Source organism: Rana temporaria, chromosome 10, assembly GCF_905171775.1.
Source record: "Rana temporaria chromosome 10, aRanTem1.1, whole genome shotgun sequence".
Classification (NCBI taxonomy): Eukaryota; Metazoa; Chordata; class Amphibia; order Anura; family Ranidae; genus Rana; species Rana temporaria.
Window position 1 is genome coordinate 49,956,934 of NC_053498.1, and position 24,764 is coordinate 49,981,697.

The following is a 24,764-nucleotide window of genomic DNA, read 5'->3' on the forward strand; positions in this document are numbered from 1 at the left end:
CCACCCTATCTCTCTCTCTCCCGCACCCCTTCTCTCTCTCTCTCCCTCACCCCTTCTCTCTCTCTCTCCCACCCCTTCTCTCTCTCTCTCCCACCCCTTCTCTCTCTCTCTCTACCACCCCTTCTCTCTCTCTCTACCACCCCTTCTCTCTCTCCCACCCCTTTCTCTCTCTCTCCCACCCCTTCTCTCTCTCTCTCTCTCACCCCTTCTCTCTCTCTCCCACCCCTTCTCTCTCTCTCTCACCCCTTCTCTCTCTCTCTCCCACCCCTTCTCTCTCTCTCTCTCTCTCTCCCCTTCTCTCTCTCTCTCCCCCACCCCTTCTCTCTCTCTCTCTTCCCCACCCCTTCTCTCTCTCTCACCCCTTCTCTCTCTCTCTCTCTCCCACCCCTTCTCTCTCTCTTTCACCCCTTCTCTCTCTCTCCCACCCCTTATCTCAACCTCACCGACTACAGATCCCAGCATTAGTTCCTTAGAGCTGAGGATCTGACATGCTCCCCCAATGGACGGGGTAGGAATCGGGTAGGTCAGTGTAATGATCAGGTAGGTCAGTGTAGGAATCAGGTTAGTGTAGTGGTCAGGTATTTCAATGGAGCAATCAATTAGGTCAGTGTAGGGATCAGGAAGGTCAGTGTAGTCGTCAGGTAGGTCAGTGTAGGGATCAGGTACAGTAGGTCAGTGTAGTAGTCGGGTAAGTCAGTGTATGTGCAGTTTTTACCCCAGATCCCTTGTGTCATTTGTATTTCATTTGTGGTATAAAGTACAGGGTTTTATATACAACTTTAGTGCCTTAGATATAAACAGCATTTGTTTCATGTATGTTAGCCCAACATCGCAAGAACAATTACACTCTGTGAATCTAAGTGGCTGCCTGCAGCTGCAATGTTGGGCTTCCATACATGAAACAAATGCTTAAATAGGTAAGGGGCGGGGCCTCTCGGCCACGTCATATGGCGGCACTGTCTCCTTGTGATGTCACCGACCGCTGCTTGCTGGGGGGGGGGTGTCCCTGAATGGCTGTATGGAAATGTGGTCACCCTAGTGTGAATGGGCTGTTACTAGTGACTGTGTGGTCCTTTGTTTTTCGGACTTTTCTGCCTCAGATCATATGTGTGCCACCATTTTATATCCAGAGACTGTTCACTATATTGCTACCATATTGTAACACTTCACTTGCCTCCAGCCACTTGTGCCCTTTCCCTTCACATTTTTATAGTTTTAGTATTAAATAATACATATATTTTTGTTTCACAGCGCAGACACCTTTCACCTGTTTACTATATAAATTGCATATATTAAGAGCTTTAAAGTGCTGGTGTCAGTGCTCTGTATCTCGGTGCTGGTGTCAGAGAGCAGCACCGAGATACAGAGCACTGACACCATCACCCAGAAAGAGAGCACTGACACCAGCACCCCAGAAAGAGAACACTGACACCAGCACCCAGAAAGAGAACACTGACACCAGCACCCAGATAGAGGGACTGACACCAGCACCCAGATAGAGGGACTGACACCAGCACCCAGTCAGAGGGACTGTCAGTCCCTTTATCTGGGTGCTGGTGTCAGTGTTCTCTTTCTGGGTGCTGGTGTCAGTGCTCTGTATCTCGGTGCTGGTGTCAGTCCCTCTATCTTGGTGCTGGTGTCAGTCCCTCTATCTGGGTGCTGGTGTCAGTGTTCTCTATCTGGGTGCTGGTGTCAGTGTTCTCTATCTGGGTGCTGGTGTCAGTGTTCTCTTTCTGGGTGCTGGTGTCAGTGCCTCTATCTCGGTATCTCGGTGCTGGTGTCAGTCCCTCTATCTGGGTGCTGGTGTCAGTCCCTCTATCTGAGTACTGGTGTCAGTGTTCTCTATCTGTGTGCTGGTGTCAGTGTTCTATTTCTGGGTGCTGGTGTCAGTGTTCTATTTCTGGGTGCTGGTGTCAGTGTTCTCTTTCTGGGTGCTGGTGTCAGTGTTCTCTTTCTGGGTGCTGGTGTCAGTGTTGTCTTTCTGGGTGCTGGTGTCAGTGCTCTGTATCTCGGTGCTGGTGTCAGTCCCTCTATCTGGGTGCTGGTGTCAGTCCCTCTATCTGGGTGCTGGTGTCAGTGTTCTATTTCTGGGTGCTGATGTCAGTGTTCTCTTTCTGGGTGCTGGTGTCAGTCCCTCTATCTGGGTGCTGGTGTCAGTCCCTCTATCTGTGTGCTGGTGTCGGTGTTCTCTTTCTGGGTGCTGGTGTCAGTCCCTCTATCTGGGTGATGGTGTCAGTCCCTCTATCTGGGTGCTGGTGTTGGTGTTCTCTTTCTGGGTGCTGGTGTCAGTCCCTCTATCTGGGTGCTGGTGTCAGTGTTCTCTTTCTGGGTGCTGGTGTCAGTGCTCTGTATCTCAGTGCTGATGTCAGTCCCTCTATCTGGGTGCTGGTGTCAGTCCCTCTATCTGGGTGCTGGTGTCAGTCCCTCTATCTGGGTGCTGGTGTCAGTCCCTCTTTCTGGGTGCTGGTGTCAGCCCCTCTATCTGGGTGCTGGTGTCAGTGTTCTCTTTCTGGGTGCTGGTGTCAGTCCCTCTATCTGGGTACTGGTGTCAGAGAACACTGACACCAGCATCCAGAAAGAGAACACTGACACCAGCACCCAGATAGAGGGACTGACACCAGCACCCAGATAGAGGGACTGACACCAGCACCCAGATAGAGGGACTGACACCAGCACCCAGATAGAGGGACTGACACCAGCACCCAGATAGAGGGACTGACACCAGCACCCAGATAGAGGGACTGACACCAGCACCCAGATAGAGGGACTGACACCAGCACCAGGGCCGGACTGGCCTACCGGGATAGCGGGAAAATTCCCGGTAGGCCGCCTGCTGTCAGTCAAAATTAATCAGCTGTGGGCCACGGCGGCGGCCGCTGGCCGCCATCGCGGCCGCACTTTGCACTTTGCAATTATGCAGGGGTGGAGATGCCTGCCCTATGCCAGGCAGTCACTCCAGTGTCACGCGTGTGTCAGAAATATAAAGCAGCGGCGGGCCGGTCACCGGAGGGTAGCGGCCGCCATGCTCGCCGCCGCCGCACTTTCCTTCACATCTAACCCGGCGCTGTGTGGAGGACTCAATTGACTGGAGCGATCATGTGACTGAGGGAGGGGAGGAGCCGAAGGGAAGAAGGACCGAACGTCAGATCAGTTCCACCGTCCTGTGCGGCGCCAGCACCGCCCACTCCTTTCTCCTGCAGGGTCACATGGCAGAGGAGGCAGAGAGGAGAAGACATTAACGGTGTAGCATGGAGATCTGTAGCTCATGAAGATGGGTATCCCTGCCATCAACTGGAGCACAAGGTGAACAAATATATTTTAATGAAATCCTGACCTGTATACTGTATCTCTCTCTTACCATATAACGGTGCACCCCCCCCCCCCCCCCGGGCCCCCCCTCCTCTCTCTGTCACTTAACTTTGCTGCCCCTGAAAATTGTAAACTGTATAATAATCTCAGAGAGGGGGGGGGGAGAGTGCACCGTGCAATGGTGTGAGAGACAGAGATTATACAGATTACAATTTGCAGGGACAGAAAAGGTAGGTGACAGAGGGGGGGGGGGGTTGCATGGTGCACCCCCCTCTCTCTGTCACCTTTGCTGCCCCTGCAAATTGTAATCTGGACTGTATAATCTCTCTCTCACCATTCCGTGGCCAACCCCCCCCCCCCCCTCTCTGCACCTACCTTTTTAAATGCAAAAAAAAAAAAATGTGTAATTTGAAAAAAAAAAAAAAACAATAATCTGCCTGCGCTTAGGAGCGTGATTTGGGCTGCTGCCCCCCTGGAAACCCAACCCCTAAGGCCTCATTCACACGAGGCGGACTCCGTCGCTACGCAGATCTCCGCTGAGCCAATGGATGACAAGCTGCTCACTGAGCTGGGAGGGGCTTGTCGGGCACCGCTGTCTCCTATGGAGCGATCTGATGAAAACGGACAGCATGTCCATTTTCATCAGATCTTACCCGATCCGATCCACATGGACGGATGGGGACGTGGCCCCCATACGTCTGTTTTTAGCGGATCGATTAGGGTCGGATGTCAGCGGACATGTCTCGCTGACAACCGACGCTCCATAGAGATGCATGGAGCCGCCGTTCAGGTCCGCCGTCAAAACTGACAGGTGTACATGAACGGTCCGTCCGTGTGAATGAGGCCTTAAAGGGGTAGGTGAACGTGATAGAAAATGTGAAGATTGGGGTGATGGCGCTGCCTGTGCCTTATCCCTTTATACCAGGGGTATTGAATTACAATTCGCCGAGGTCCGGTCAGTGACATTTTCTTCTAGCAGAGGTCCGAATATCATGTCGGACCTCTGTTGCTGCAGCACAATGCAGCTTGGTGCGGTGCAATTTTTTTTTTTTTAAAAAAGGTCAAGGACTTCTTTCTCTCTGTTTCTTGTGGGTAGTGAGCCCATTAAAATAGGCTAATCCACCCACAACGTGTGCACCTAATGCACATGCACAGATCTTAACCCATTATTATATCAGCGTCCTTAGTCCCCAGTGCACATCACAGTCCTTAACCCCCTTCACATCAAGATCCCCTCTTAAAGAGTGTCCTCAGCTCCCCCTTTACATCACCCCCTCCACTCTTTCCACAGTAATGTTCTCACACTCCCTTAACATCAACCCCCATTACCAGTACTGTCCTCTGCCCCTATGTATATAATAACCCCACATTACAGTCCTCAGCTCCCCCCAACACATTACAGTCCTCAGCCCCTCCACATCACTGTCCTCAGTCCCTCACATCACAGTCCTCAGCCTACCCCCCACATTACATTCCCAACCTCCACTTTAATATCCTTAGCCCCCCCTCACATGACAGTTCTTGGTCACCCCAATTTAACTTCTTCAGGCCCCCCCACATATCAGTCCTCAGCTCCCCCCACATTACAGTCCTCAGCTCCCCCCACATCTCTGTCCTTCTTGGTCACCCCAATTTAACTTCTTCAGGCCCCCCCCCACATTACAGTCCTTAGTCCCCCCACCTTACAGTCCCCGGCTCCTCCCACCTTACAGTCCTCGGCTCCTCCCACCTTACAGTCCTCGGCTCCTCCCACCTTACAGTCCTCAGCTCCCCCACATTACAGTCCTCAGCTCCTCCCACATTACAATCCTCAGCTCCCCCCACATTACAGTCCTCAGCTCCCCCCACATTACAGTCCTCAGCTCCCCCCATATCTGTCCTTCTTGGTCACCCAAATTTAACTTCTTCAGGCCCCCCCCCCACATTACAGTCCTTAGTCCCCCCACATTACAGTCCTTAGTCCCCCTACCTTACAGTCCTCAGCTTCCCCCACATTACAGTCCTCAGCTCCCCCCACATCTCTGTCCTTCTTGGTCACCCCAATTTAACTTCTTCAGGCCCCCCCCCACATTACAGTCCTTAGTCCCCCCACATTACAGTCCTTAGTCCCCCCACCTTACAGTCCTCAGCTCCCCCCACATTACAGTCCTCAGCTCCCCCCACATTACAGTCCTCAGCTCCCCCCACATTACAGTCCTCAGCCCCCCCCACATTACAGTCCTCAGCTCCCCCCACATTACAGTCCTCAGCCCCCCCACATTACAGTCCTCAGCTCCCCCCACATTACAGTCCTCATCCCCCCCCCACATTACAGTCCTCAGCCCCCCCACATTACAGTCCTCAGCTCCTACCACATTACAGTCCTCAGCTCCTCCCACATTACAGTCCTCAGCTCCTCCCACATTACAATCCTCAGCTCCCCCCACATCACTGTCCTCAGTCCCCCCACATCACTGTCCTTCTTGGTCACCCCAATTTAACGTCTTCAAGCCCCCCCCCCACATTACAGTCCTCAGTCCCCCCACCTTACAGTGCTCAGCTCCCCCCACATTACAGTCTCAGTCCCCCCACACCCCAGCCCTCAGTCCCCCCCCCACACCCCAGCCCTCAGTCCCCCCCCACACTCCAGTCCTCAGTCCCCCCCCACACTCCAGTCCTCAGTCCCCCCCCCACACTCCAGTCCTCAGTCCCCCCCCCACACTCCAGTCCTCAGTCCCCCCCCCCACTTCAGTGCTCAGCTCCCCCTCTTTGATGTCGTCAGCCCCTTTCCCCACATCACTGCAATCCTGAGGCTCGGAATCCTCCCCCCACATTCAGATGTTAGCTCTTTACTTCACCCCCTCACTGTCCTACCTTACACAGACAGATCGGAGGGAGGCACAGCATGTCTGGATAGGGACAGGAGAGGAGTTGCAGGGAGGGAGGCGGGACAGTTCTGGATGGAGGGCCGAGGTAACAAACAGGTGATTGGCTGCTAGGATGAAGGACAGTCCTAGCAGCCAATCGCCTGTTTGATCACCTCGGGCAGCTCCGCCCTCCACCCAGAATTGTTCCGCCTCCCGCTGTCGGCTCTGTGAGGATTACAGAGTGATGGCAGGAGGAAGAAAAGGCTCCTACATCGCAGTACCGAAGCGGTCCGAATGGCAGAGGGCTGCATGTGGCCCGCGGTCCGCCATTTAGTGATGCCCGCTTTATACCATAAAGGGTGAGAAAAGGACCCAAATATAGGATCCAATAAGGTGAGCTGCAAATAAGTGCACTAAATATAATAGAATATGTGAAAAAATTCAATATATGAGCTTCCACAACCGCTGGCAGTGGTAACCTTGGCTAGATGTGTAAGCCTCCACATTAATCAACAGTGAGAAAATAAAACTGTTAGTGTGGGCCTGTGCCAGCTTATTAACAAATGCTATGTGCAGGTGAGAATCAAAATAATCATACAGTGAATGAAAGTATATAGTCCAATTGCAGCCTCAGGTCTAAGGCTATATGACCAGTAAGACCGCATGAAGGAGATCACATAAAAACATAAAACACAATAGTCTCTAGTGGGAAAAGTTCTATTGATTCCAGTCAGGGCTTATGGATGCAGGTTCTTGCAGTGAGGAAAGGTGTTCCTATACAGCTGATACAGCATTCACAGTGGTCACGGTGCTCCCCCACAAGGGTCCCCACTCACCAGATCCAATTCCCCGCCAGGGGTACACAGCATGTAGTATAGGCTTCCCAGTGTTCCACTATACCTACATATACCTACTACTTTCATATCTGTCTTCTATCTATCTATCTATCTATCTATCTATCTATCTATATATATATATATATATATATATATATATATATATATATATATATATATATATATATATATATATATATATATATATATATAATACATTCTTCAAATGTGCTTTAAAATGTATGGTTTTCCCTTTCATGAACAAGAAAATAATGATGTTTGCTGTTGGGCTGGTATAAAAATGCTATGGGGCTGGTGTGAATTTTTTTCCAGGGCTGGATTTTATTCCCAGTCCGGCCCTGACCAGCACCCAGATAGAGGGACTGACACCAGCACCGAGATACAGAGCACTGACACCAGCACCCAGAAAGAGAACACTGACACCAGCACCCAGATAGAGGGACTGACACCAGCACCCAGATAGAGGGACTGACACCAGCACCCAGATAGAGGGACTGACACCAGCACCCAGAAAGAGAACACCGACACCAGCACCCAGATAGAGGGACTGACACCAGCACCCAGATAAAGGGACTGACACCAGCACCCAGAAAGAGAACACCGACACCAGCACCCAGATAGAGGGACTGACACCAGCACCCAGATAGAAGGACTGACACCAGCACCCAGAAAAAGAACACTGACACCAGCACCCAGAAAGAGGGGACTGACACCAGCACCCAGAAAGAGGGGACTGACACCAGCACCCAGATAGAGGGACTGACACCAGCACCCAGATAGAGGGACTGACACCAGCACCCAGATAGAGGGACTGACACCAGCACCCAGATAGAGGGACTGACACCAGCACCCAGATAGAGGGACTGACACCAGCACCGAGATACAGAGCACTGGCACCAGCACCCAGAAAGAGAACACTGCCACCAGCACCCAGATATAGGGACTGACAGTCCCTCTATCTGGGTGCTGGTATCAGTCCCTCTATCTGGGTGCTGGTATCAGTCCCTCTATCTGGGTGCTGGTATCAGTCCCTCTATCTGGGTGCTGGTGTCGGTGTTCTCTTTCTGGGTGCTGGTGTCAGTCCCTCTATCTGGGTGCTGGTATCAGTCCCTCTATCTGGGTGCTGGTATCAGTCCCTCTATCTGGGTGCTGGTATCAGTCCCTCTATCTGGGTGCTGGTGTCGGTGTTCTCTTTCTGGGTGCTGGTGTCAGTCCCTCTATCTGGGTGCTGGTGTCAGGCCCTCTTTCTGGATGCTGACAGAGAACACTGACACCAGCACCCAGAAAGAGAACACTGACACCAGCACCGAGATAGAGGGACTGACACCAGCACCCAGATAGAGAACACTGATACCAGTACTCAGATAGAGGGACTGACACCAGCACCCAGGTAAAGAACACTGACACCAGCAACCAGGTAGAGAACACTGACACCAGCACCCAGATAGAGGGACTGACACCAGCACCCAGATAGAGGGACTGACACCAGCACCCAGATAGAGAACACTGACACCAGTACTCAGATAGAGGGACTGACACCAGCACCCAGAAAGAGAACACTGACACCAGCACCGAGATACAGAGCACTATCTGGGTGCTGGTGTCAGTGTTCTATCGTGGTGCTGGTGCCAGTGAGGGAGGTAGCCAATCAGCAGGCAGTGCCAGCATAGGAAGCAGAGCGCCCCGGCCCACCACAACTGAGCATCAGCACTGGACTGGGTTGGGACCTCCCGCCCCCGTAGTGGTGCCCTGTATAGGTGGGGGTAAGGGCAGGGTGGAGGGGTCAGGGGCTGTCAAGCACAGGTTGGAACACTGGCACAGAACTGAGCTGCCCTGAGTGTGGCACTGATGATCAGGAGGAAGGGAGTGGGGGGAATGGGGCAGAGGTGGCTATAAAGACCAATGGCTGAGAGATGCTGGAGGAGCAGGGGTGGGGGCTGGCTCTCTCTGATGATGGTGGTAGCTGGCTGCAGAAGGAGGTTGTGGCATGACACCTCTTCTCTCCTACCTCCCATTGGCTTCATACAGCCCTGGTGAGGCTTCCTCCCCGTCGGGGGCCCTCCTCCCTTCTGCTTACCAGATTGTGTACGCCTCCTCTGGGGGCGGGGATTGCTCAGCGCAGCACTCCAGTGGCCCAGTGGGGGGTGACGGGGGGGGGGGGGGGCGATCTGCATCCCCGAGTAGCGGGAATCACTGTATTAACATTTTGCTGCTGGAATGAGTCTCCTCCCCTTCTTTTCCCCCCCTGGACAACACAGTACTGGCCCTACCTCCTCCCCAGGACACATACAGAACCACAGCTCCGTCCTCTCTCTCCAGTCTCCACTGCCTGGCCATAGAGCTCACAGGCAGCAGCAACAATAACCCTCTGATTGTCGGAATGCAGCGCTGCCGCAGCGGCATTGTTTCCAGCAGAGTCGGCTTTTCAATTAGGCGATGCCCCTGTCATCGCGGGGCCTTAGACAATCGCCTAACGTGTCTAATTGGAGAGCTGCCTCTGTCTGCGCTGGTTGATCTGTTTTTACAGACCCCCTGACATGCCACATTTGGCATGTAATTTTTTTAGGGGGAGGAGAGGGTAGCCTTTTTTTATGGGCACCCAGCTCCCACTTCTCTCCCCTGGCTCTGCGGCGCCGGAAGGAAGTTCACCTCTCCCCCCTCCCTCCCTGCAATCTTCTGGGACACATCACAGGGCGCAGAAGATTGTCCAGCCACTCATTTTAGGCTTGCGCATGCGCACCTGGCTGCGAAGTCACAGTCGGGCGCCCACAGTCAGAATGCCAGTGCCTGCGAGAGGATCAGGGATTTGTGTGCCCGCATTGCTGGACTGTAAGATAGGTGAAAGTCTGATTATTACAAGTCAGCAGCTACACTTTTTGTAGCTACTGACTTTTAAATGGGTGAAACTCAGCTTTAACCACTTAAGACCCAGACCTTTAGGCAGCTAAAGGACCCGGCCAGTTTTTGTGATTCGGCACTGCGTTGCTTTAACTGACAATTGCGCGGTCGTGCGATATGGCTCCCAAACAAAATTGGCATCCTTTTTTTCCCCACAAATAGAGCTTTCTTTTGGTGGTATTTGATCACCTCTGCGGTTTTTATTTTTTGCGCTATAAACAAAAATAGAGCGACAATTTTGAAAAAAATGCAACATTATTTACTTTTTGCTATAATAAATATCCCACAAAAATATATATAAAAAAAAAAAAATTCCTCAGTTTAGGCCGATATGTATTCTTCTACCTATTTTTGGTAACATAATAATAAAAGCATTTATCGGTTGGTTTCTGTGCAAAATTTATAGCATTTACAAAATAGGGGATAGCTTTATTGCATTTTATTAATTATTTTATTTTTTACTACTAATGGCGACTATCAGCGATTTTTTTCGTGACTGCGACATTATGGCGGACACTTTGGACAATTTTGACACATTTTTGGGACCATTGTCATTTTCACAGCAAAAAATGCATTAAAAATGCATTGTTTACTGTGAAAATGACAATTGCAGTTTGGGAGTTAACCACAAGGGGCGCTGAAGGGGTTATGTGTGACCTCATGTCTGTTTCTAACTGTAGGAGTGTGTGCCTGTAGGTGTGACGTCGTCGATTGTGTTTCCCTATAAAAGGGAACACACGATCGATCACGGCGCCACAGTGAAGAACGGGGAAGCTGTGTTTACACACAGCTCTCCTCGTTCTTCAGCTCCGGGGACCGATTGCGGGACTCCAGCGGCGATCGGGTCCCACGGTCACGGAGCTTCGGACCGGGTCGCGGGCGTGCGCCCGCCACCCACGGCTGGGCACTTAAAGAGGACTTACTTGTACGTGCTTGTGCCCAGCCGTGCCATTCTGCCGACGTAAATGTCCTTAAGTGGTTAAAAAAAAAATCTTTAGACAAGCTTTCACTGACTTTCACTTACTGGGGACCGTAACGCCGCCTCTTTCGGCGGGTGGGGGGAGCTACAAGCCTGCGCTGGATCACCCGGATTGCAACTTTTAGGGCATTATTTAATGTCTGGCCTCTGGGGAATGCACACCATATCCCACACCAGGCTGGATGCTATTGCATCCACACCGTTTTGGCATTCCACCTTTGCCTGCTCTGCAATATCTGCCGTCAGGCCCCCAACTACCTACTATACTAAGCTACATAAACAAACATCAATCTGTTAATTTACACTTTATATATACAAATTCAAACCTTTACATTTTTTTATATTATTGCTATTATTTGATCGTACACATTATTTATTATTTATTATTTTTGCCCAATTTCATTGGGCACACACGTTTGCTCTCACATTCACTTTCAACCCATTTATTTCATCTACACATTTATGTTAATTTATTCATATACATTTTAATTTATTTTATATTTTTATATTATAACCATTATCCACTCATCTCATTGGTAGTTCGTCACTCGCACTAATGCTGCACCCTTATACATTTATTATTATTCACATCACACTTACACACCTCAGTACGCTTCACATCATGTTACTATTTCTACATTCACTACCCCACATTTGATTACCTTTTATTATTCCTTATTGTTTAGTCAACTTTTTCCTTTTTGGAATATTCAGGAATGCCTTATCTAACATCATATTTCTGCCCTTACTCGCTTATACAAATATACATTCCAGCCATCAATTTGATAGGTTTGTTTGTAATTACTCATTCAATTAACTATACATGGCCATTCTGGGTATTCATTGCAGGTGGCGGCTCCTCCTCCGCCGGCGGGGTGTCAATTTTTTGAGGCTCCTTGAAGACCCCTATGGGTGGACACCTCACCCTCGGGAATGCGGGGGCTCCCACAGGTCCCCTTGGATCACTCAGTGGCTTCAATATCGTCCATTCCATGTTTAGCGGTAAATATATCTCCTGCTAGAATCTATGCGATGTAATACTGACATGTTATTTTTATATTAATTTTATATTTTTGTGATATACTTTTTAGAAATAATTATCCCCCTGAAGAGACCATAATTGGTCGAAACGCGTCGGGGATCAACATTGTACTACAATATGAAATACTATATCATGTGTAATGAATATGTCTAAGGCCTCGTACACACCACCGGATCTATCCGCTGGGATTTATCTGCAGATCAGTTCCAGCGGAAAGATCTGGTGGTGTGTACGGCCCAGCGGATATTTTTCCGCGGATATTTTTCCGGCCGATGGATTTCCAGCGGATAAAAATTTCTTAGCATGCTAAGAAATCTATCCGCTGGAATCCTGTCCAGCGGATTGATCCGGTGGTCTGTACAGACTCACCGGATCTCACGTCACCGCGGATGGATTCCGCGCGGATTTCGATCTGATGGTTAGTACAACCATCAAATCAAAATCCGCCAGAGGATTTATCCGCTGGAACGGTCCGGAGGACCGTTTCCAGCGGATAATCCTCTCGTGTGTACGGGGCCTGATGTACCATGGAATGTGATATTTTACCATTACATTTGTTTTTATGCTGTAACTTCTATATACTGCGACATCCAAGCTTTTTTTCTATTCAATAAATACTATTTTTATATAGCTACCAGTATTTTACTGTTTTGACATTGCTGCCTAAAAGCCCCACAAAAAACGGGGAAACCTTTCCATTAGCTTTCACTTAATTGTCCCATTTTTCCTTCATGTTATCCTGTGTATTTCTTGTGTTTTCCTTGTAAAGCGCTTTGAGAAGCTACCTTTAACCACCTGAGGCCCGCGCTATAGCCGAATGATGGCTTCAGCACGGACCTGAAAATCCAACAGGACGTCAATTGACGTCCGCCCCTTTCCTCGTTCCCCACGCACGCTCCCGAGCGCGCACCGGGGAAACTCTGTGCTGGCCGTGTCCCTTGGACACAGCCAATCACAGATCGCTGTGAACAGCCAATCGGAGTGGCCGTTTGCTAGGCGACCTGTGCGGCCAATGAGAGATGATCTCATATGTAAACATATGAGATCATTTCTCATTGCCGGCTCTCACAGAGACAGCGTCCTGTCAGGGAGAGAGGAGACCGATTTGTGTCTCTTGTACATAGGGACACAGATCGGTCACCTCCCCCAGTCACCCCCCTTCCCCCACAGTTAGAACACTATGCAGGGTTCACATTTAACCCCTTCCTCACCCCCTAGTGTTAACCCCTTCAATGGCAGTCACATTTATACAGTAATTAGTGCATATTTATAGCACTGATCGCAGTATAAATGTGAATGGTGCCAAAAATGTGTCAAAAGTGTCCGATGTGTCCACCATAATGTCGCAGTCCCAATAAAAATCGCAGATCGCCGCCATTACTAGTAAAAAAAAATAATAAAAAATAATAATTCTGTCCCCTATTTTGTAGGCGCTATTACTTTTGCGCAAACCAGTCGCTTATTGCGATTTTTTTTTTTTTTTTTTTTACCAAAAATATGTAGAAGAATACGTATCGGCCTAGACTGAAAAAAAAATATGTATTTTTTTAAAAAAATTGTGATATTTATTATAGCAACAAGTAAAAAATATTGTATTTTTTTTTTCAGGTGATCAAATACCACCAAAAGAAAGCTCTACTTGTGGGGATAAAAGGACGTCAATTTTGTTTGGGAGCCACGTCGCACCACCGCGCAATTGTCAGTTAAAGCAACGCAGTGCCGGAAGCTTAAATTTCACCTGGGCAGGAGGGGGGTATATGTGCCCAGTAAGCAAGTGCCATATAAAATATATAAAATTTATTTTTTTACATTATTATTATTAACCCCACTGAAGTCTATATGAGCTGAATCTTGCTATTTTTTATGAACAGGCACACATTTGCTAGTTTACATAAACATCAACTTACATGTTGTGGCATTTTTAATGTCAGAAGCTCGACCATAATCTCCATTCTTAGTGACCGCATAGACTTTAAAGTTGTAATCTGATCCCGCCTTTAAATTTGACACAACTGTGCTGGTGCTGTTTAAATCTGTTTGATTCTTAAAATCTTGCACTTCCACAGTATAAGTATAGGTTTTATTATTTGGGTCATTGGATTCCATCCAAGAGACTGTCACTTCATTAGTAGATATGTTAGATATGAATAAGCCTTTAACTACAGATGGCACTAAAAACACAAAGAGCAAAAAGCATTATACACATATACAGAGTAGCAATACATAAATTCATCAGAACACTAGTTGAATTGGCTAACTGCAGGTTTTGCAATTCTCTTAAATGTAATGCAGATTTTTTTAGTCTATAGACTAAACGACAGATTCATAATCCTTATTTGCCAATATTTTTTTTAAATTCACATTTTCTATCAAATTATTGACAATTAAAGTCCTAAAAATGTTTCATTTTAGTTAATTATACAATAAGGGAATGTTAAAGCCCCTAACATGTTATACTGCTATCCGGAGCTCCATTAGAAATATTTCCCCTCCTTTTCTTTTGTGAGGCCAAACTTTTACCGGACAGTGAGGTAAAATCTGCAACAGGGAAACAGACAGCAATAAAAAGATGACAGGGGGTTCTACCTTTCCTTTTCTTAACCTTAACCACTTCAATACCAGGCACTTATACACCTTCCTGCCTAAGCCAATTTTCAGCTTTCTGATAGAGCTTTCTTTTGGTGGTATTTGATCACCTCTGCGGCTTTTATTTTTTGCGCAAAAAATAAAAAAAGACAGAAATTCTTGCAAAAGAAAAAAGGTTTTCTTTGTTTCTGTTACTCTTTTTGTAAATAAGTAAGTTTTCTACTTCAATGATGGGTACTGATATGGCAGCTGCACTGACGGGCACTGATAAGGCGGCACCAATGGGCAACGATGAGGTGGCACTGATGGGCACTGATGATGGACACTAAAAGGCGGCGCTAATGGGCATTGATAGATGGCACTGATGGGCACTCATAGGCGGCACTGATGGGCACTCATAGGCGGCACTGATGGGCACCAATAGGCGGAACTGATGGGCACTGTGGTGGCAAAATAGGCTGTATGCAGAGCACACCGCCATTTTGCCCTGTGCTAACAAGCACAGAATTTGTCTTAATGAAATAAGCCATCTTAGAGCTAAATAAGTTCACTCACCATCCATTCTCTGCCCATCCATTCAAGTCAAGAGACCTCACCAATTGTTCTCAGTCTAGCTCCCAGTCATCACTGGTCTGCCGACGCCCTCACAGGCAGTTTTATTAAAAACCCAGCAGGAAGTGATGTCACAAAATGTGACCTCCTCCATAGGAAGTGAGCTCACAGGGTGTGAGCTCCACCCAGCAGGATAACCCTTCTAACAGGGACTCAATACAGTAATATAATAATAACAAAATAATACAACACCACAATACAATACAATGAATAGAAATACATACAATGAATACAATACAATGAATAGAAATACATACAATGCTGGCTAAAGTCTTATGGGCGTGTCTGGGCAGGGAGTGCATGTGCCCCCCTGACCCAAAACCGATCACAAGCTCTCATATTAATCGCTGATAGAATCCTTAATCTGCGCCATTCCATAGAATAATGCATATCCAGATTATACCCTTATTAAAGGTGGAATGGAGGCTATCTACAGGCGTACGCTACGAAATCCCAACCCATGCTGATCAGACATGATCCAGATAAGAGCGCACATCTGTCCATAACCACTAGTGTGTTTGCGTAGTGAGCGCATCCCCCTCAACGATCGTCGGTGCTAAATGCACAGAGGGCCCCTCGCCGGCGGACATACGCCCACGCTGCAAATATCACACTCCAACCTCAAGACATTTTCTACTACCAGACGAGATTCAACCAGTCTCAGACTGCCCCAGTCAGTTCTATTTAGAGCGGGTTGCGGAAGTACTAAGACTGGGTGCCATTATGACAATACTGATGGGTACTTATGGTGGCACTGATGGGTACTTATGGGTGGCACTGATAGGTGGCATGGATGGGCACTGACGGTCACTGATAGGTGGCACTGATGGACACTGATGGATGGCACTGATGACACTGATGGGTGGCATTGCTGGGCATCACAGATTTAAAGGTCTTTCACAATGGTGCCAATCAGTGCATATTTGTGGGCACTGATTGACACATATTTAGCATCAATTTGCTGGCATCATGTGGATGGCCATGTGGGATGTACCTGGCCATCCACATGCCTGGGGCTTCCCTGATTGTCCTGGCGGCTTCCCTGGTGGTCCAGTGTGGGCATCCGTGGGTAACAATCAGCGCAAACCCCCCCTGTCAGGAGAGCCACCGATCGGCTCTCCTCTACTCGCGTCTGTCAGACGCGAGTGAGGAAGAGCTGATCAACGGCTCTTCCTGTTTACATCGTGATCAGCCGTGATTGGACGCGGCTGATCATGTGGTAAAGAGCCTCCGACAGACTGACACCCTGCATCATTGTTCGCCGTGCTGTGTGCCCCAACGGGCGCGCGCTGGCATGTTATCCTTCAGGACGTCAATAGACGTCCAGTCAGGATAACAGATAACTTCCCGGACATCAATTGTCTATTGACCGGGCGGGAAGTGGTTAAAGCGATTGTAACGTTTTTTTTTCTATAAAAATAACAAACATGTTATACTTACCTGCTCTGTTGCAGTGAATTTGCACAGAGAAACCTGGATCCTCCTCTTCTTTGGTCCCTCTTCTGTGATCCTGGCCTCTCCCTCCTGTTAAGTGCCCCCACAGCAAGGAGCTTGCTATGGGGGCACCCAAGCCGAGTCATAGCTCCCTGTGTCCATTCAGACACGGAGCCCCAACCCGGCCCACCCCCTATGTCTCCTGATTGGCAAGCTGACTTTGATTGACAGCAGTGGGAGCCAATGGCGCCACTGCTGTGTCTCAAACAATCAGGAGGGAGAATCTCAGATTGCTAAGACACTCATAGACATCGCTGGACAGAGAGGGGCCTCAGGTAATTGTTAGGGGGGCTGAGTGGGGCTGGTGCACACAGAAGACTTTTTAACTTAATGTATAGAATGCATTGAGAAAAAAAAACGTATGACTTTACAACCCCTTTAAGCGATTGCTGACAAGCCGCGTCATTATACTGCGGCAGATCGGCATATTCCCGTGAGCCGTCTTAGCTGTATGTCGGCCCTTTAAACAGGGATAACAGGAGTGCGCACGCCCGCTGCACTGGAGGGGAACCGATGCGTGTGGCCGCGGCGATCGCGGGTACGAGAGCCAAAACAGGGACGTTTGTGTGTGTAGACACACAAATCCCTGTTCTGTGAGGAGAGGAGAGACAGATTGTGTGTTCCTACTAGCTAGGAACAACGATCTGTCTACTTCTCTATTCAGTCCCATCCCCCTACAGTTAGAACACACACTGAGGGAACATGATTAACCCCTTGATCGCCCATAATTATTTCTTTTTTTTATTATTTTTTACAAAAAAAATTACATACTTTCATCAGAGTAGTTCAGTGTTAACATTATGTAGCGCCCCCTTACTTCCAGTATGTGCACTATGCTAAAGTTAGTGGGGAATGGGAGAGTTATTTTTGCTCCCATTTACAATTTGTCAAATTTGGGCTACTGCCATTCCAGAAATGTCCTGTAGGTCAGCCTGCGCTCTAGGGGTGTTGTTTCCACCCCTGGGCGACATGTGGCGCTAGAGGGGTTCTGGCAGAGCCATTTTTCCCCAGCAGCCAATTAGAGGAGTTTCCCTCACAAAGCATGCTGGGGAGGGGTATATCTGTGGCAGTTCTAGTGGGTTCCAGGTGCGGCATCCACCTTTAGGGTGCGCGCATCCAACGGACCCTGGCGATGGCCTTCCAGGCCGGGGTCAAATGCTACGCGGAGCTCTATGTTGCAGAGAGGGGCCCCAGTGACTTGCTGGGTCCCCCGCTTTACTGACAAGATTCCAGGCTGCGAGCCGTTCAATTGGGGGGTCGGCTTGAGGAGAACCCGGAAGCAGGTTGTCCAACAGGGCTTGAACGAACCATCGGGGATCTGATGACCGGAATGCTGTCATCCGGTGACCTATGCTTAAATCTACTCAATTCGTCCATTTAGCTCATCCAAAGTAATTGGCCTGTGGCAGAGGCCCTAGAGCCAGGTCTGTGACAGAGACCTGTTCCTCCCAGCAATCTAAAGTGACACTTCGGCTGCCAGGCTTGTGGCAGGAGTCTGTCCGGGGGCACTTCACCCACTCTGGCTAGAGTGGCGAAGAACTGCAATTTGATACTACTGAGAGCAGGATTGCTCATATCCAGGCCTGATACTGCAAAGTTCTCCCTTTTTCTTCATCAACCTTTTCTTCCTATTTGATGTTGATGTTGGCCGTGTTGGCCTGGAAATAAAGCATTGGAAAATCTTTATTCACTGTCTGGACATTCGCTCAATACTCTGTTCTCCAACTGCACCCCTAGACAACACTAAGGTAACTTAATACGCCGATCCCAACAACAAATCAGCGGCTCCTTAGGAGGTGGCGCTACACGTGGGGGCTCGTCCGGGATTTCGGCTGTTGCCATTGACAACGGAGATTGTGAGTAGTCATTTATTAAGGAGCGATGAGTGTTCAGTATCGTGTGTTTGAACTGTCCGGCTGAGAGGGAGTTAACCTCGCATCGCTAAGCTTGGGCGTACGTGCAGCCTAGCACGCGCCTACAACGTGTCTGGACAAGTTCTTCAAGTGGGAGGAGCCACCCTCCCATGTGTGAGACGTGGGTACAGTTTTGCTCCAACAAGGAGAAAAAACGCCCATCTTGGCGCCAAATCGGCAGAACCACCATCTTCTTTGAGAAGGACGGATCGCTATTGAGGATGTCCGGGAACTCAGAGAACTCTGCTGCACTGAGGCGCCCCATGACCACACCAGGCGTGTCCTCTGTGTCTATCCCAACTGGGATGCCCGTGACGGACATGGGCATTCGGCTGTCTATGAGATGGCAGTTTGTGCTACTGTTCTCTGGAGGGACAGAAATGTTGGGCCTGGCCTGCCCTAGATGCCAGGAGCTGGCTGTCCACCTCCTGCCGTTCGCTCAGTGCCGGAGATATCGGGCATATTTGTTTGATACTGCACCGTCCATCGGTCCCCCAAAGGAGTATTATGTGGACCGCTTCTCGGGTACGGTTGCCGCGGAGGTGGAGGCCCCATGGCCGGAACCTCTCTCCCCCGAGGAGAAGCTGGGTGTCAGTGCTGCTGTCGGTGTCCCGATCGCCAAGACCTCTGTGCCGGCCGCCTCGTTCGCCTGCCTGGTGGAGGTAAGCCCGTCTGATGGGACTAAGCAAGATGACCATGTGGGCCGCATGTCCAGTATGCAGGCCGAGACCCGAGAGGCCGTTTCAGTCGGTGCGGCCTCTGTTCGGTGTGTCGCTACTGGAGAGGGACCCCTCCGACAGTCCAGTTTCGGTGGATGGAAGCTACCGCATCGCCCGGACCTGGCGGTTGTCCCGCCAAAGGCCCGAAATTACCTCCCTGCCAGGGCGGAGGATTCCTCAGATTTCGAGTTCTGGTCGGGCGATTCCCAGACGGATGGCAATGATCTCCCTGACCATCTGTTCGAACCTCAATTTCCCGAGCAACAAGGCTTCGGGGGATTTTGGGCCCCCGGGAACCAAAAAGAAGAAAAAGAAGCATTCTACCTGGGGTGCATCAGGTGAGTCTGGCATAATTTGCCCACCTTGAGGAGCTGGTGAGTCTGTTGCTGTGTTTTTTTTGCTCAGCGCTCCTCCAACCTGTGATGTGCCCGTCCTATGCGGGCGCCCGATGTTTGTGTTGTCAGACCCCTTTTTGTGTGACTGAGTGGGCCAGATGGTGTGTTACCTGGCCTACTTACTTTGAAAGAAGTTTGGACAAGGGTTTGCCCCATTCAGTTTGTTTTTCTCCAAGTTTCCCCTTTTCCCCCCTGCTCCTCCAGATCCGCATTGACATTTTTCTGAAGAACTCTTGGGAGGGGTTTGGGTTCAGTCAGTTAGAGGGGGTTCTTGCCAACTTCTATGCAGCAATACAGGAAGACTCCACAAGAAAGGAATTGTTCTACCTTTTTACTTCCCCTTTCCTGCTATTTCTTGCACTTGAACTGAACTGCCGCAGTACCAGCGCACTGACCGCTAGGGGCAGTGTTCTGCAACGATTACATTGCAGGACAGAAATGTATATACAGTTCTTTACAGTTTTATATTCTTGCAAATAGAGTAATATGCTCAAGCACTTACATTAGGACTCTTTGGGAGGACTGGAAATTTTGTGCTCGGGCCCGAGTGCACAGTCTCAATTCTGACCTTGGAGGTTGTATATAGAAAATTATATTGATACATCAGGATGTGTATTGTGTATTTTGTATGATTTTATATGTTTCCTATACAGGTTTTTCTGGACCCACCTACTATCAACACTGCGGAGAATGGGCAGCTAGATAGATAGGGTTGTGTATGTTTGTATGTCTCCTGTTATTTAAATGATGTCAATATTGTAATGCAATGTTTACATTCTGTCCTTTCTTCTTTTCCTCCCTTTTCTGTCTGGTTTAGCAGGTATCTGTTATATCCTCTGTGTTGAGAGGGACACAAGACTCTGGGCTGGAACAATGGATGTTTATTCAGTACAGCCTGTACACTGCAACATGCATCTCAGGACATTACATATCTCTGCTTCCTACATGTGGTCTCTCTAAGATGGCTACTGTACCCCTTGACCCTTGTCATCACTGCTGGGTGGAGCCAGCCTTAAAGTGCCAGTACATGTGAAACCCTTCAGGTATAACACCTTCCATCCATCCCTAAAAAAAACAAACAACAAAAAAAAAACAAAAAAAAAAAACACAACAAAACAATAACAGGCACAAAACATTAACTGATAGCTGTCCAATAACAGTCCTCCAAACACAGGAGAATTATGGGACTTCAAGCTTCCAGGAACAGTTGCTGGGTTAATATGTCATCGGATCACTTTCGTCGGCCCCGTCGAAAGTCTCGTAACCGCTCTTGCAACTGAAACCGGTCAGGAGGGCGACAGTGTCGTTGAGGCCGGGCATCCAGCGATTCTGGAACGGAGGAAACAGGGCTGGCCGGAATGGGTACCGGCGGGGCCAAGAAGGGATCCCCCAGCTCAGAGGGTAAACAGACCTCCGGACCAGAGCTGGAGGGCTCTGTTGGAGATGAGTTCAAAAGTTCAGAGTCCCCCCAATCATCAGTCTCTGTGCATCCTGATTCGCTGGGAGCAGATCCTTGAGACACCGGTGGTTCAGCCGGCATCAGGGATTCGGGCAGTTGAGAACGAGGACGCAGTTGGTCCGCATGACGTCTGCACAAACCGCTCTGCTTGACCATTTGTAGCCGGGTGGTAAGGTGCGGTCAACTTGTGCTTGATGTTGTGGGCAGTCAGGAAATGCTGAAACTCCTGACTGGTGAATTGTGCACCGTTGTCTGTGACAATTTCTCTGGGGTATCCAAACGTAGCAGCGAGATGTAACAGTATGGAAACCGTTGCCTTAGTCGTTGGCTGAGTAACAGGAATGACCTCAGGCCACTTTGAATGGGCGTCCACTATGATCAAGAAGGTGTGTCCTCTGATCGGGCCTGCAAAGTCCAAGTGTAGGCGAAACCAAGGAACCGTGGGCCAAGTCCAGGGCTGGACGCACCCTCGAGGAGGGTCTCTTGCCGTTTGTGCACATCCAGCACAAGCATTCACATATGTTGTGATATCTGAGTCTAGGTTTGGCCACCACACATAGCCTATGGCCTTTTGTTTCATACGTGTGCTCCCGGGATGACCAGTATGTAGCAAGTCCAGAATGTGTCTCCGGAGGGTCTGTGGAATGATCACTCGGTCTCCCCATAAAACACAGTTGCCAGCCACAGTTAATTCCATACGCCTACGGAAATAAGGTTCATACTCCTGTGTGACAGTTGCAGGCCAACCGGAACGTACCCAGGAGAGTATTGTTTTCAGAAAGGTATCCTTGTTTGTATGGGCTGCTATCTCCCCAGAAGACAAGAAGGACAGGCTGGTATAACGACAACTCTTGACCGGTGGAGAAGAGTCCATGGACCTCCCTGTCAGTCGGGACATAGCGTCCGCATTAGCATTGGCATCATGACCACGATACTGAATTTTGTAGCTGTATGCCCCCAAGAATAGGGCATAGCGTTGGAGGCGGGCCGCAGTAGTCTGGGAGATGCCTTTGTCAGGGCTAAAGATCTGAAGGAGTGGTTTATGGTCCGTCAGTATGGTGAATTCCCTACCATACAGGTAAAGATGAAACTTCTTAATTGCCCATATCAGCGCAAGAGCCTCTTTGTCAATGTGTGAGTAATTGCTTTCTGCTTTTGTCAAAGACCTGGAGGCAAATGCCACTGGTTTTTCTGACCCATCTGGTAAGATGTGAGATAGTACCGCCCCCAGACCATAGGGTGAGGCATCACAAGCCAAGGTGAGAGGCTTCTGGAGGTCATAGTGCACGAGCATGCGTGACGCCAACAGCTTCCGCTTAGAAACTTCAAAAGCACGTTGGCATGCAGCCGACCAGTCCCATCTGGAGTGTTTCTCCAAAAGCTTGTTCAACGGAAACAAGGTGTGTGCCAGATCTGGCAGGAATTTGTGGTAATAGTTCAGCAAGCCAAGGTATGATCGCAGCTGCTGGACGTTGGTTGGGGCTGGAGCTTTGACTAAAGCATCAACCTTGGCTTCCGTGGTGTGTATACCTTCTGCATCCACAAGGTGGCCACAAAACTCCAATTTAGGCACCATGAATTGGCATTTTGCTAAGTTCACTTTCAGACCCTGTTCTTGGAGTCTCGCCAACACAAGCTCCACATTCTGCTTGTGTTCCTGGTCGGTTCGTCCTGTAATGAGCATGTCATCTAGCAGGCACTGAGTGAAAGGAATGTCCGCCAAAATCTCGTCCATTTTTCGTTGCCAAATGGCTGGGGCAGAGGCTACCCCAAACACCATCCGATTATATTGATACAGTCCCTTGTGGGTGTTGATGGTCAGAAACTTGCGGGACGAAGGATGGACCTCAAACTGTAAATATGCTTGTTTGAGATCAAGCTTGGTGAACTTTTGACCTCCTGCAAGAGAGGCAAAAATGTCATCTACTCTGGGTAGGGGATACTGGTCTATTTCCAGTTGAGAGTTCAGTGCCATGCGGAAATCGCCACAAATGCGCAAGTCCCCATTCGATTTCTTTACCGGTACAACTGGTGATGCCCACTCACTGTGCTCTACCTTTGAGATGACACCTTGTTCCTCCAGCCGACTTAGTTCTGCTTCCACACCTGCTCGGAGTGCGAAAGGTACTGTCCGAGCTTTGAAGAACTTAGGCTGAGCGTTGGGTTTCAGCTTGAGTCTCACACAGTCATGCTTTATTTTTCCCAACTGGTCATCAAAAATCTTTGGGAACCGCTGCTTCAGGGACACCACCCATCCCTCATTATCTCCTAATGGAATGGTAACGGTGTTACAGGGACTTATGGCGATGTCTGGCATACCAAAGTGAGCAATCCAGTCCCTCCCAAAGAGAGGGGGTCCCCCATTTTCTAGGATATATAATGGCAGTCTCTTTGTCTGACCCTTGTACAATACCTTTACTTTTGCGTAACCCAGTGGGTGGAGTATCTGCTTTGAGTATGTCTGCAGTTTGATTGGTGTTGGGCGGACAGTTTTTCGGGTCTGAAGTTGTCTCCATTGTTTCTGGGTGATAACTGAAACTGCTGCTCCTGTGTCTACATCCATCCTGAGTTTCTTTCCCTCAATGGTTACATCTACAGTAATTGCAGAGGGTGCTGAATGCATATGATGTATGTCTAACCTGTGGAGCACTTGCTCATCCTCTGACTCAGATGATGATGTATATCTTCCCACCATATATGTCTTAGTCCTGGGGTTCAGAGGTTGTTTATCTCGCACCTTCTTGCTACGGCAAACTCGTTTCAGATGGCCGGTCCTACCGCAATTATGACAGGTCTGATCCTTAAACCGGCAGACTTTGTGGTCATGGTCTGTATTCCCACAATGGTAGCAAGCTGACTCCTGGCTTGGTGGGGGTCTGTATTTCCAGTTTGCAGCAGTTGGTTTGACTGCTGTCCTGAAAACTTCCTGCTTCACCTCTTCCCTTCTGCTCTGGGGGTTCAATTCCTCTGTATCTTTCACAGCCAATTCCATCACTGAAGCTATCTCAATTGCCTTTGTAAGGGTAAGGTCTTTCTCTGTTAACAGTCTCTTTTGTGTTGACTCACAATTCAGTCCCATGACAAACTTATCTCTCAGTGCAGTAGGTAGGTAGTCCCCAAAAGAACAGGTAGAGGCTAGTCTGCGAAGGGCGAGCACATAAACTTTAATCTCTTCACCTGTCTGCTGCTGCCGCTGATAGAAGCGAAATCTTTCTGCAATTTCTAATGGTTTAGGCTGGAAGTGATCCTCTAGCAGTGTCAGCAGCTCTGCCAATGTCTTAGCTGCTGGTTTTACAGGGGAAAGCAGATCCCTCAGAGTGTCATATGTCTTGGCCCCAACCACTGTCAGAAACACTGCTACTTGCCTGTTGTCTGGGATGTCATTTGCACTGAAATACTGTTCCAGTCTCTCAACCCAGGAACTCCAGGATGTCTGTTCTCCATCAAACTCACTTAATGTCCCGATTAATGACATTTTCCTGCTGGGATCTGTGATTGCTTTAATCCAGGTGACAATCCACAATGTCTTTGTCTCTCTCTCAGACTGATAGACACTTTTTAAATCCCATCCTCGTCGCCACTGTTATATCCTCTGTGTTGAGAGGGACACAAGACTCTGGGCTGGAACAATGGATGTTTATTCAGTACAGCCTGT

At 49.0% G+C, this 24,764-nt stretch overlaps 1 protein-coding gene across 1 annotated transcript in view; it reads right to left on the reverse strand.

Moving 5' to 3' along the window:
- Positions 1 to 24,764, reverse strand: part of LOC120916559 (receptor-type tyrosine-protein phosphatase H-like) — a 1,518,207-nt gene that overhangs the window by 1,048,075 nt on the left and 445,368 nt on the right. Inside the window, exon 6 of the mRNA XM_040327609.1 lies at positions 13,839 to 14,102. Coding sequence (XP_040183543.1) covers positions 13,839 to 14,102 — 264 coding nt within the window. The remainder of the gene's footprint in view (positions 1 to 13,838; positions 14,103 to 24,764) is intronic.